This window comes from Halyomorpha halys, unplaced genomic scaffold (genome assembly GCF_000696795.3).
Source record: "Halyomorpha halys isolate HHAL.00 unplaced genomic scaffold, Hhal_1.1 Scaffold43.1, whole genome shotgun sequence".
Classification (NCBI taxonomy): domain Eukaryota; kingdom Metazoa; phylum Arthropoda; class Insecta; order Hemiptera; family Pentatomidae; genus Halyomorpha; species Halyomorpha halys.
In genome coordinates this window covers 244113-258543 of record NW_027106553.1, presented here as the reverse complement: position 1 = coordinate 258543, position 14431 = coordinate 244113, and the positions used below count along the sequence as shown (strand labels likewise).

The window sequence follows — 14431 nt, the reverse complement described above, 5'->3', positions numbered from 1 at the left end:
TTGTTATATAAACAATTTTTTTTTAAATTATGGTTCATTCCTTTTAATACTATTAAGTAAATCAGGCTGGAAATAGTAATTATTTTATTAAAATGTGTTGTTTAATAAGTATAATGTTTAAATGTATTGTGCATTCAGAAAGCAATGTGAATAATTCAAAAAGTGTTCTTTTTGTGGAAAATTCCATTTGTTTTAAATCTTTTGGTAGCTGGTTTGGATTTTTTCTGTATCAAAATTTTCATGTTTATTTTATTTTCTTGATTTACAATCTGATTTTTTTTCAATTATTTAGAAACATATAAATTTTCATTTTAAAATTTCATTTAGTATCACTTCTCATTTTTTATTTTTATTTTTAATTAATCCCTTTGTTAATTCTTATCTTTCCTCTCATAATAAACACTGGCGAACCAAATTTTTAAAAATAGGACATTATAAAGCGATTTATAACATGTACAAGGAATATGATGTAATTGTGAAATAATAAAAGTATAATTTGTTATATTTGCTTGGTACAAAATTATCAATAATTCAAAATCGATCATCTTAGCTGCATTTAGTCTTTCTTAAAAATTGCAATTTGTAACCCAGAAAAATTAATTGGTGCCTTTTTTCTTATTAGGGTTTAACAATGAACCCTTGAACTTTATTAAACAAATTTTGTTAGTTCTTACAATAGTACTAATAAAAAGCAGACACTTGTTGAATTTTTTGCTTGTATTCTGAATATGCAATATAGCTAACTTTAGCCTACTAGAAGGAATTATTGTAATTAGTTTCAATTGTCTCCTTATCTCGATTACCAAGTGTGAACTGTTTGATGGTCATTGTATATTGAAACTTCTTTATAAATCTACGACAATCTTAGTCAACAGTGATAGAATAATGATTTAGATTGCATAGACTTAGCATCATTGGTACATTAGGTATAAGAAAATATTGAAGTTAATTAATTATAACTGCTTATTGGTGTTAATTACTTATATTATTGTTTTATTATTAGATTTAATTAATTTTTGTTTGACAAGGTATTACCCTTATCTTTGCCAACAATGATTCAGATTGTATAGGTTTAGCGATATTGGTATATGAGACATCCGCAGAATATTGAAGCTAATTGATTGTAATTACTTTTATTCTTCTTTTTATTTCTAAGGTTATTTGATTTTTGTTTTGATGGGATAGTCCCCTTGTCTTTTTCAATATAATAAAAATTATTGATTTAGACTGGATAGGTTCAGATTTTACAGGTTTAGTGACTTTAGTACATCAGATATCGGAGAATATTTAAATTAATTCATTGTAAATAAAATTAATGACAAGTTATTTTCATTTGTTAGTGTATTACATTCTTGTTATTATTATTTGGCTGAATTAGTTTTTGTTTTGACGTGACAGTTCCCTTATTTTTGTCAATGATGATGAAAGCAACAAAAGTAATTTGTTATAATTGTACGTTTTTTATTTCATTTGCACAATATCATTCTGTTGAAAAATAATTACTGCTAATTTTCTTATGCTTTTATATTACTTCTATTTTTGTTTTTATCATTAGATTTAGTTAATTTTTGTTTTAATGAGAAAGTCAGGCCAAAGAATATTGAAATTAATTACTTATTGATGTTAACTACTTATATTCTTGTTTTTATTATTAGTTTTATTTAATTTTTGTTCTGAGGAGAAAGTCCCCTTATCTTTGTCATCAATGAATAAGATTTTATAGGATTAGCGAAATTTGTATATCAGACCTAAGGAGAATATTGAAATTAATTAATTATGATTTTATGTTTTATATTTTCTTTGCATCATTTCATCATAGGAATTTCTTTTTATAAAAATAACGACTGCTATGTTTCTAATGCTTTTATATTGTATTCTTGTTTTTATCTTAAGGTTTAGTTAAGTTTTATTTTGATGACAAAAGGAGAATATTGAAATTACTTATTGATGTTAACTACTTATATTGTTGTTTTTATTATTAGTTTTATTTAATTTTGGTTTGGAAGGGGACAGTCCCCTTTCTTTGACAACAATAATTCAGATTTTATAGGTCTAGCAACATTGGTATATCAGACAAGGAGAATATTGAAATTAATTTATTGTAATTACTTATTTATATTAACTACTTCTATTCTTATTTCCATTACTAGGTTTAGTTGATTTTTGTTTTGACGAGCCAGTGCCCTATCAATAATGATAACAATTATTGATTTAGACTACTTAGGTTTAACAAAATTGATACATTGGAATTGATGAGAAAAATTAAATTAATTAGTTATAATAATGTTTTCATTTCCTTTTAGGAGTTGTTATAAAAAAGATGAATAATTTCTAATGTATGTTTACCATTTATATTGTTGTTTTGTTTAGATTTATGTAATTTCTGTTTTGACGAGTCAGTCCTATAATTTTATATTTGAATTTTTAAAAAAATATAAATGTCAAAATTCAAGATCAAAATTATTTTTAACCTGAACAAAAGCAATTGTAAGGAGCTGAGCAACATTGTTCTTGACACTCGACTCACCATTTTGATTCTATAACAATTAAATAATTAAAAGGAAATTGGTCTTATGGTTGAGCCACAGTTCGAAGTTATATTAGAGCTGATGCAGTTCAATATGGTTTATTTCTGCCAGCAATTATTATTACTAAAAGTATCTCAAATATTAAGAGTATTTTTGTAAAGAAAGCCGTTCAGAATTTCAACTATATTGAAAATATTTCTTTTCATTTTAGAATAATGTATGGTGAGAAGTTAAGGTAGTAAACAAGATAAAACTAAATGTTTTCTTTTGGAATAAGTATATTATAAATACGAATGGGACTTTTATATGATAAAAAAATCAAGATATATATATGTTTGTAATAATGTAAATAATATAATATTTATACATGTAACATATTTATGTAAGTATTTTACATATAAATGCTGTAACAGAAATATTTAATATGAAAAATTCACTAATGGGAACATTCAACTTATAAAAATTTTGAAAATAAATAACATAAACCAATACAGCTTTTTAATTTGTTTAAAGAAAAGAAAAGAAAAAAAAAACATTTAATTCTAATGATTAGTTTAATTTGCCTTTTTTAATGAATTTGTAATAAACCTTCAATAAATTTGTAAGCGAGGTGTATCTTCAAGTTTTCAAAAAGAAATTGGCAATGGATTGACTACATAACCACAGAGGTAGGCGGATATGGTACATGAAAGAAATTAATTCCCTTGAACTGAACTCATAAACCTTCATAACAGTGTATGTTTATTTTAGGCTTCCCGGAAAATAATTAAAAAATATAAGCCTCTGTAATATTCTTATCCATAAATTTATTTTTTTTTTTAAATTTTGTTTGCATTAAAAAATCGGAGTTAATAAGAAAATGCAATAAACTATGCCTTTATCAGAAAATTATGGAAAATATGGACTAAGGTACATTTTTAAAAGAAAAATAGTATAAAAAAAACAATTATCACACTATGCCCCTAGTAAGCATAAAGTGTATGATGAAAAAATATTGGAAAACATAAAAATCCCAGTTCTAATATTAAAAATAATTTTTTTCTTAAGCGAAAAGCATTTTTGGATAAATTAATTTTTTTCAACGTATCATTCTGGTATAAAGCATTTCTATTTCTCTTCTAACAGCCCTGTTCAATGTCACAATCTGATAATGTCTTGTATCTCACTCAGGCTGTGAAGATTTTTTTTTTTTTTATGTTTCCTATTCAATTGCTTTCTAGTTGCACAAAAAGATTCATGTTTAGGATTAAGGGATTAAGTTATGAGCTTACAGGTATGTCCAGATGCTTTTTTGAAGTTTTGAATGAATTAATCAAGAACCCAGAGACAAATGATTCTGTTAGAACTTATAATAAGTGATCAAGAAAGAACCCAGTGACAAATGATACTGTCAAAACTTATAAGTCATCAAGAACCCAATGACAAAGGATACTTTTAGAACTTATATAACAGGTTTGACCTGGATTAGCATTGCATTTATGTGTCCAGTGGCTGGACCTACCTAGACTAAACAGCAGGAATAGTAAACATCCTTTAATACACGTTATTGTCTATGGAGGACCTTCATGAATAAGAAGAGTAGGGAGAACCAGCGTGAGGTGGTTTGGTATTGTCTGCACAGATGGTAGGAACTTTATTGATGCTGATTGGATGACTGCTGCAGAGGATAGAGAAGAATGGTGGAAGCTTTTGGAGGAGTCCCAGATTTAGTAATGGATCATTGTAGTACAAGAGCCTATAACTTTAATGAAAACTATGTATAGCTAATAGCTAAAATTGATGAGTTTACAGTATAGTTTGGGGGAATAAAAATGGCAGCTGTTTCAAAAAATTAATTTTTCATTTAGAGTATTATACCCCAGATTTTGTAAAGCAACATTCACTAGAAAATGTGAAAAATCAGTAGTTAATGAATTTATTTTGGGAAATCATTATCTCAGGAATCATGAGACATACAGGTGTCTATTAGCACTCAAATTAAAGCTAGATTAATGTGCTACAAAGTAGTTTATGACCTGTGTCTCGTAGGAGTAGCAGTTTTTATGATATTTTCCTTAATAAAATTACAAAATCTTGATTTATAGTTGTTCAGACAAACTTTTTTATTTATGTAAACTATATCAAAGGAACTGTTAGATGTACAAGATGTCTTTCAGCAATGAAATTAAAGCTAGATTAATATAATATAAAGTAGTTTATAATGTTTATCTTCAAAGGGGTAGTAGTTTTTATGATAATTGCATAAGGCATTTTGTCTGAACAACTAGAAATCAATTTATTTTAGCAAATATCATGAAAAATATTACTACTTATAGCACTATAAACTACTTTGGTCACTTTCAACTAGCTTTAATTTGAGCCCTAATAGACATCTGTTCGTCTCAGGAACCAGAGTTATAGATTTTCCACAATAAATTCACTAACTGCTTATTTTTCAATATTTTTTATGAAATGTTGCTTTTAAAAATTATATCTCGAAAACTATTGAACCTAAACAGTTCTGTTAGGACTCATATCTTGGTAAATTTACTTTACTTTAAATGATGGCATCGGCAGATTTTCTCCATACAAGAATGAACTTAAACCACAAGACGAATTTGAAAAAATAAGATCTGACAGCCGTAGGCTGTGCCTTTGTATCTTGGTTTGATTGTGACATATTTGAAAAAATAAATTGTTATTCAGCTTTAAATAGGACATATTCAATGGATAGTACCGTAGACGGGATTAGTTTCTGTATCAGGTTTCTTCGAAAGACTCCCAAAGCTAGTAGGATTGCCCTTATAAACTCCAGTCTATGGTACTATCTACAGAGTACATTAAATACAATGTGAATTTTTTTTTGCGTGTGATGTGCTACTATTAAAGCAAAGCAGCGATGTAAATACAACAGGCAACCTTAATTATTATGTCCTTAATTGGTAAATAAATTGTAATTTAAAATTCAATTATTTCGAGATTTTGCATTATTTGAACGAGATTCACCTGATACAAGTGCGTCGCCCCCTCAGAAAATTCCTGGAGCACTGTCAGAAAGTAAGTTCAGTCTTTGGTGCAATCTACTGAATATGTCAAATAAAAAATTACAATAAAATTTTTTTTCTAAGATGTTCCATCATTAAAGCAATTAATGCAGGGATAAGTGGTTTGCTCTGACTTGCAAAAAAAAAATGGATCTAACTTGAGGTCTTGTAGGTAGGAAGGCATCAGTTCGTATTTGGTCAGCTATTAAGACAAATTCAACAATTTAGTTTTTTTTATACGGAATTTTAAAAATCTAAATATTACGCTCCTTAAACTGTAGTTATACCTATAAAATAGCAGAGTAGGCCTTGAATAGAAAAGAAAATTGCTTGCCTATTAAATATTTATTTTCAAGAACAAAATTATACACAAAAATAATTCGATTATGATTTTTATACATTTACGTTCGTTCTTCTTGATCTTGAACTAAGCAAAAATAAATTAGATAAAACATCGAAAATTATTATACTAAAAGTGATACTACTTTTATTTTAACTAAGTAAACGATCTTCCTTTTATTTAAAACAGCAGTTTATTTATCTATAATAACAATTCTTGAAATCAAATTGTACAAACAAATGCATTAGATTCGAAACTTGAACAATGAGATAAAATCTAATTGGATCATTATTCAATAATTTTATTTATGTTTGTAATGATTATAAATATTTACTAATCGACGATTAATGTATTGTCCTTAATAATTGAATTTAAGTAACAATTAAAATCGAATAGATTTTTAGAAAAATCAAGATGTACTGTATGGATTTTAATGTTCCTATTATAAGGAATAAATTAAAATGGGTTTAAATTTTTACCTGAAACGCACAACTTTTAAAAAACGAATCGTTTATTATATATTTCTTGCTAACTTGATATTAAACATTTATCGGTTAAGTAATAGAATACATCTTTTTCATAAGAAGAACTCTGTTTTATGACACAGTATCATCAATTTAGTGAAAGAAATGTAAATTGAACATAAGATCGAATGTAGTAAGATTTTTTGTCAATACAGATATGCTACTGAATGCTTACTTGTTATAGGCAGTCGCCATGTTGGATTAGCTTATAACGTATTTGTACTCTTTACATTCAGTAATTGTATTTTAGGCAAAGTGACATTTAGTATTTGTTTATATGTTTGGAATGAAGGCTTTTATTGAGTCGTTTCAGGTTATTTTATGGAGGTGCTAAAAAATAATTTATCCTATTGATGAAAGGGACAGAACGGGCCAATGGGAAGCCTTCTTTCATAAAACATAGTTTTAGCAACTCAACGTTCTCTCCGCGTCAGTGAATTATCGCCTGGTCCTGTCAAAGGGAGCAATAATGAGATCAGGTGCTCTCTCCCCATCAGTGCTAGTGTTAATTTCTTCTTCTGTTGAGATTGTTAAATATTAACCCAGTGAATGGCCGAGTGTTGTGGGTCACGTGACCATTAGTGAAAAATGGCGCAAAGATGGACTGCAAACATGGATACTTCTTGATAAAGTTATGTCATTTGGCTTTGTTTACAAGTGTAAGTTAAACTTATACACGTGAACCATAACCTGCTGTTTTGTTTTATAACAGTCAAAATGTCAGCTAGAGGCGCAAAAAGACGGGGGAGGCCCCCAAAATCCGTTGTTATGGAAAGGCCTAGGAAATTTCAATACCATTTAATGAAAAAGCCAAAATACCTCCTAGGTCTAAATAATGACGGTAAAGGTTCCGAAACGCCTAACTCTCAGACTAGTACACCCACTGCATCTAGAGGATCTTCTCCAATTGGAAGTGAAAGCAGTAGAAGGAGTTTTAGACCAAGAGGAAGACCTAAATCAAGAGGAATTAGGGGAAGACCATCTTACAGAAGGGGTTATAACCCTGACTTGGTAGATTATAAGGACTCTGAATATCATTATGGCTCAGACTTTGGTGAAGACTCTAGTGGTAAAAGTGACCATGATGATGATGTTTTGTCTAAAAGTAGTGATTCTGAATTGAATTTGAAAGATGATTTGAGTGATAGTGATTTTTCGTTGTCCAGTTACAGTACTGCCAGTGGCACTACCCGTAAGTCCTATAACTATATTAGAAACCCTAGTCCGGTTCCCCTTTGGCTTCAAGATATTGAACTTCCTGTTTTAGAACTCCCAAAATCCTCCGATGATCTCCTTATACCTAGAGAATTAGTTATGCAAGCCCTTTCGATCTACGAAGTGATTAGGCATTTTAGAAACTTAGTGAGACTTTCCCCGTTTCGATTCGAAGAATTTTGTGCTGTGTTAATGTGTGAAGAACAAACGTACATGTTAGCTGAAATACACATTATGTTATTAAAAGCCATTCTGAGGGAAGAGGATGCCCAACAGACTCATTTCGGTCCTCTTGATCAGAAAGACAGTATTAATATCTCGTTATTTTTTGTTGATGCTGTTACATGGCCAGAAGTGTTACGCTCATATCTCGAAAGTGACAAAGGCTTCGATTCTAGTGTATTAGATGTCTTAACTAATTGTGAATATCCTTTTACTGAAGTCGAAAATAGGTTAAAAGTGTTGCAGTTCCTTACTGATCAATTTTTGATCACTAATCCTGTCCGTGAAGATTTGATACACGAAGGTACATAATTATTATATATTTTGATTTTCCACTGTCTATTTAGCCACTTAATGGTTAATGGTTGTGCTATTGATGTTCAGGTAATTTTACTTACGATGATCACTGTCGAATTTGTCATCGTGTTGGCGATCTCTTGTGCTGTGAAACCTGTCCAGCAGTATTTCATTTAGAATGTGTTGAACCACCTTTACAAGATATTCCTCAAGAAGACTGGCAATGCAATATATGTCGGGCTCATAAGGTATGTACCCTCAACAATGAGTATTTTGAACTAACATGTAGTTAAATTATAGTTTGCTAGTTACTGTTTAGTTTAATTCTAATTATGATGGTGTTCAGAAAATTTATCTCTAGTTATTACCTTTAATTTAAAAAAATTAAAGTATTTTCTTTTAAAACACTGCTATTTTTATTCTATTTTTAATAATAAGGACGTTAATATGATATAAAGATTAAAGTGTTACATCTTAATTCAAGTTTTGACAACAGTCTATCATTTTGTTCCCTTTGCTGTCAGGTTATAAACAAACCCTTTCATGGACCAATGGTTACTGTTTTTTTTTCAATGTTATCAGTAATATATTGGTCTTTAGCTTCTTTGTCATAATCTATTAAAAGGCGAGTCATTTTTTCTTTTGTATATGAGTACCACAACAGTGATATTTTTTCTTGTTGAAAATACATGTAATTGTTTTATTATTATCTATATTTTATTTTAACATATAATTAAAAATATATTAACTTAAATCTGTTTTTTTCCTTTTTGTTTATTAATATTTATTGTAAGCAATTACTAGCTGTTTTGTGTAGTTCAAGTTATTTTGTGACACTTTTTGTATCGTAACACTATTTGCTGCACTCTTCTCATTTTTTAAAAACTTGTGTGAATGTTTTTTTACTGTGTACCACTCTTGAAATCATAGAAACATTTTTTTACTCTGTTATGCACCAACTACAAAATTCCAGTTAACTTTATTCATGTTTGTTTTTTATATAAAACAAAGTTACTGCTTTGTATTATTAGTTTATTAACTTTGCCTGTTATTATTTTGTGTATCAATCCATGTTATTAGTAAAAAATATGATTTGATAAGTTGAAAAAAGTATTATATTGTAAGAAGTGAAATAGGAATTTTTTTATTTTAATTAAACTGATCCAAGAACATTATGTATGGCTTATTCGACTAAAATTAAATATGAGTATTTTTTAAAAAGATTTTTCTATTTTTTTTTTAACTGTTATGATAATTATCAAAGTATGTGTGAGATTGTTGTACATTAGAATTGAAACTTCTCAGGTTTTAGCATTTGTAAATGATATTATTTTTTCAGGATTAGAAATCAGAATTTAATGAGGACAATGTCTCTCAACTTAATGAAATAACTCTTTAATTCTATTTTATTTAAACATGTTTGATGTTTAGTTTAATTCAAATTTGTAAAGACATGTAAATTGATGTTTTTAAGGGAAATTTGATTTATTAAAAATTTCATTGTTATTACATATTAGTTTAAATTATGGCTAAATGAAAAATAAGATAAATATTACGTTTATAAGGTCTACCATGATGGTGGTGGTGTTTTATCAATTCTGTTTACAATTTTCAACAATTGAATTCAACTGAAAATAAAAAATATATTTTTCATAGGTTACTGGAGTTAATGATTGTATTCCGGATGTTGAGAAATCAGGCCTTCTCTGTCGTCAAGAGCATTTGGGTTTCGATCGGCATGGAAGAAAATATTGGTTTCTTACAAGACGAATATTTGTGTAAGTTTCTGTTGTTCATGAAATTTTTGAAAAGCAAAAGTGGCCTTACCTAACCTAAAAAATCTTGTAAACTAATTTTTTTTTTGTTGTTAGAGTGCACCCTATTGGTGTTTGATACCTTTGCAGGCCTAATTCCATGTATTCTTAAAATATTTCTGTAGATAGAAAAACTTGGCTTATCCAAATAATTCTGTTCTCTAATTTATTAAAAATGAAATTGTGATCTTAAGAATTTTGTAGTTTTAACCACTTTTACCACGTCTATAGCCTCATACATAGCGTATGAGCTATCCTGACAAAAAAATGGTCAAATCAGGTGTCCAACAGGTTTTAAGGACTTATCATAGATCTGTCTATTCTAAAATATATAATAATAAATACTTATAAGCTGGTATTAATAACTGTTTTTGTTTTTTTCCCATTTATTGTTTAAGCTGTTTAACTAATTTTTTTCATCTAAAAGAAAATTTCTAAAACTTTAAATTGTAATTGCTTCAGTGTCCAAGTTTTTGACAACTTTTGGAGCTTGTCTCACAATTAATATCTCGACTGGGAAAATATCCTATTACTTTATTATTTGTCAATTCATTCATTTTAAAACTTATTATCACAAGTTTTTGAACTATTATTCTTATCATTTAAAAAATTGAGTCTAAAGAATTTCCTCACATTCTTAAATTTGTGCTTTTATTTTCGGTATTTAAGTGGATAGGAGATATTAAACCAAAGGGTTACCCTTCCTACTGTTTTCAACATTTATATCCCAGCTTTGGAGAATTCAGTTGTCACATGGTCAGAATTGTGTAAAGAAAGCACTCGACAATAGCTAGTATTTTTATCAGGTCTAATTCCCTCTTTTGTTTTTTAATTGATAGTTGTTGATTTGTTCCATTTATTCCTCCTATATTAGATATATTTATTAAATGAACAATAGTCATTCTAGTAAGTAAATGCTTATGGTAAATATCAATTTTGCTATGCCTTCACTTACAAGTTGAGGCTTTATAAGATTACACAAAGCAAGAAGTAAAATTTAGAAACAAAAAAAAAAAAAAGAAAAATTTTTTAGGTAAAAAGAAGTTAAATTAGTTTTTAGCATTTGTTGAACACATATATAGAAATTTTCAGACTGGATTTTTTCATGTCCAGTTTCCATATGAACATTTATAAATTTTCAGAATTTTATCCAAATCCAATGTCAATACAACTGCTGGATAGGCAAACTTTTGTTCTTCTTCCCTGTATTAATACATTTTAGATTTATAATGGAGAAAAAATATTAAATAAAGAAGGACTTTTCCAACATTGTAGCTTATTTCTCCTGTTCTACTTCGATGATATTCTGTTTTATGGCATTTTGTGTAGTTTATAGGGCCCTAAGCTACTCTTAAGTTTGGAGTAGGTTAGTAATGTTATCACATTGATGTCATTGTGGTTCTAGTTTAGTGATTTTTGAAGAAAAATTGAACAAATTTTTAATTCAATAAATAATAATCAAGGTGAGACTGCTGAGAATTTTATTCCATTCAGAATTAACTAAGCATTATTGTAGATTTTTTAAAAAGCATAATTTGACTATTCAATTATTAAAAATTTGTCGATTTTAGCTTTTTTTGGAAGAATGACCTGTTTAATAAAGTCTCTGTGGTTATCCTTCTGCTTATCTTTCATTTTATATTTCAATGTTTTTGAGGGACATTATTGGATTATTCTCTGAATCTCTGTAAAAAAAAATTGGAATAGTTTTAATAAACCTTATTTTTATTTTTAGTGAAGGGGATAATGGAGAAGCTTGGTACTATTCTTGCCCTGCTCAGTTTGAACTTCTATTGGAAAGCCTGGATAGTGTGAACTATGAAGCAGCTTTATGCCAAGAAATGCTGGATTTTAGGGATGAAATCATTAGGCAGATGAACATAACTGAAAGAATCACCAACCAAGCGAAAGGAAATAGAAAGTCCTATTTGGAAGTTGAAACAGGTATGTTAAAAAAGAGAATATATTTTTAATTATGAACCTATTTAAAACATTTCAATAGGGATTAATTTAATATGGTGAATCAAATAAAGATTTAGTAAATAACAAACCACTGGTGTTGGTTTTCTGCTGTGGTAATTACTATTTTATAACTTAATACTATGAGATTCGTGTTTAGAAATAGTACTATAGTTCTTCTTATTTCATGTACTGCAGAATCGCAATAATTCTAAGTGTCAAGGGTATGAGGGCTAAATATGAATTATAAAGATTATCATCAATTATATCAATAGTCGTAAATAAAAAAAAATGTACTTAAGATTAATTTTTACTACTAACATTGGCTAGCCCTCTTACATTTTCCTTATTTATTTATTATTTTATAAATCTGTCAAACAAACCATCATTCAACGAAAGGTTGTTAGCCAGAATCCCATGGTTTTGTAAAAGATTGCTTTGAATGGTCTAGTTGTAGTTATTGACCAGTGTTACAACACTATGGAATTCAGTTTAAAGACTGGTTAGTGATTTATTTCCTTGCTGTTGATAATGGAAGTATGAACCATCAGTTTGTTGTCACCAGCTACCGCAAACAAAAATGTAAATAACCGAGACACAGAGATACCATTCCTTCTTACTCACTATTCTTCCTTTAAAATTAATACCAGTTATGAAGATTGTTTATTTTAGAAAGGCAAATTATAAGAAACAAAGATGACTTTAGTGAGTCACATAAATACGAACTAGTTTACCTGTGAGAACTCTCACATTAGGTACTTTTCCTTTTTCTCTTTAACTCATTTGAAATATTAGTGATATGCTCATTCCTATGAACAATATAATATTATCAAAAAAGTCTATTTAAAACACAATTAGTAAAGCTACTTATGGTAATTTTTAAGTAATAGTTGATATAATAAGTAATAATAATTACATTGCCCCAATTGGAAAATAGCACTTCAGTTTTATAGTTCAGACTTATTACAGACTCAACTATCACTGAAGGCATGAGAAGTAATATTTCAAAACTTTATGTATTTATTGACTTTCTTATGTATCTTTAAAGAAAAAACATATGTTATTGTCGTATTTTTGTACTATATTAGTTGTTTCCAACGATCATGCATAGCAAAATAAATGCTTTAATATTAATTACTTGTTCTAATCTTTACTTTTTTCTTCCAAGCATGAAGGAATATTAAATGTTAATGAGATAAATTTTTTTTTCCTTATTGGAATGATTTACTTTTTTTTCCTGTTTCTACTAATAGCTTCTCTTGATTATGCAGTATTAAATATATTTTAGAGCAATATTTGTTTTTCAATAAGAGTAATTAAATTCAAGTTACGAAGGACCATAAGTTTTTATTTTATTTTATTTTTTACTTCCTAATTTCTCTCAGTAAAAAAAGTTTAGTAATTATCTCCGTTTGATCTAAACAAGTGCTTTCTATAAAATGTTGTTATTGGAAGCTTTTAGTGATAAGATGATCCATTAGAGCCATGGCAGCGATGGATGCCTCAAAGTAGTAAAAAGAAGTATATATATATATGTATATATATATATATTAAGAACCAATGATTCAACCCACTTAGCAGGTCTTCTTAGGGCTCAAGTCCAATCAGCTAGTCGAGAAGAATGTGCTTTGCTCATTGAGAAAAGTACATTTTTCTCTTTTACTGCTTAGACTTGAGTCCTAAATGGTCTGCAATATGAATTGAAACATGCTTCTTAATAAATTGGTTTTGTTTACTTCTTATCCTTCAGTAAAAAATGTTCTGTTGTTGAACTATTACGATAACTTATATTTAATTAAATATAATAACTGTTTTAATCTTTTTAAGGGTTTAGGTTTACCTATACAATTAAACTCAGAAATTTTTACTTTTTTTTTTTTTTTTTTAATTTAATTTAATTTCTTTGTTTCTTGTTCCAGCTAATATCTTAAAAATGAAGAAAGAAAAAGGTGAAAGAAAACCCGATGAGAGTATGACTGATATGGAAAATAGCCTTCAAATGGTAAATAATAAGTTATCTATTTATTTTGTGTTATACCTCATTTTTTTTTTATTTGTTTCCTTTATTATAGTATTTTTTGATGTTTTTATTTTTTGACCACTGTTTACTTTTGTGTATTATCTTCGAGTAGTAAGTCTTGTATATGCAGGAACTGCTCCATACACTGAGTTGATATCGTCCACAGCTACCTTGGATAAGCAAAATCTCGAATTACGTTTAAAAACAGTAATAGGGATTCAGATAAGTAGAGTCAAATTATAAAAACAGCAATAATACTTTATTGTCATATTAAATACAACAGAACCATAAAATTTTAAAAATTTAAATAACAAGTCACATTTGGATGTACCAGGTCATTCAAAAAGTCCTGTCGTTTTTTGGGGGAAATTATAAATAAATAAATATTTTCAAATAATCACCTTTATTCATCAAAATATCCACCGTTACAGTCGGTAACCTTCTCCCAACGAGATGGTAAAGCCCAAATTCCTTCCTTAAAAAACTGTT

The 14431-nt window shown here is 28.2% G+C and overlaps 1 protein-coding gene across 1 annotated transcript in view; it reads left to right on the top strand.

Annotated features, from left to right (window-relative positions):
- Window positions 1-6577: 6577 nt before the first annotated feature.
- Window positions 6578-14431, top strand: part of E(bx) (nucleosome-remodeling factor subunit NURF301 E(bx)) — a 48086-nt gene continuing 40232 nt past the window's right edge. Inside the window, exons 1-5 of the mRNA XM_014433078.3 lie at window positions 6578-8156; window positions 8237-8397; window positions 9806-9927; window positions 11699-11907; window positions 13842-13924. Coding sequence (XP_014288564.1) covers window positions 7133-8156; window positions 8237-8397; window positions 9806-9927; window positions 11699-11907; window positions 13842-13924 — 1599 coding nt within the window. The 5' untranslated portion in view covers window positions 6578-7132. The remainder of the gene's footprint in view (window positions 8157-8236; window positions 8398-9805; window positions 9928-11698; window positions 11908-13841; window positions 13925-14431) is intronic.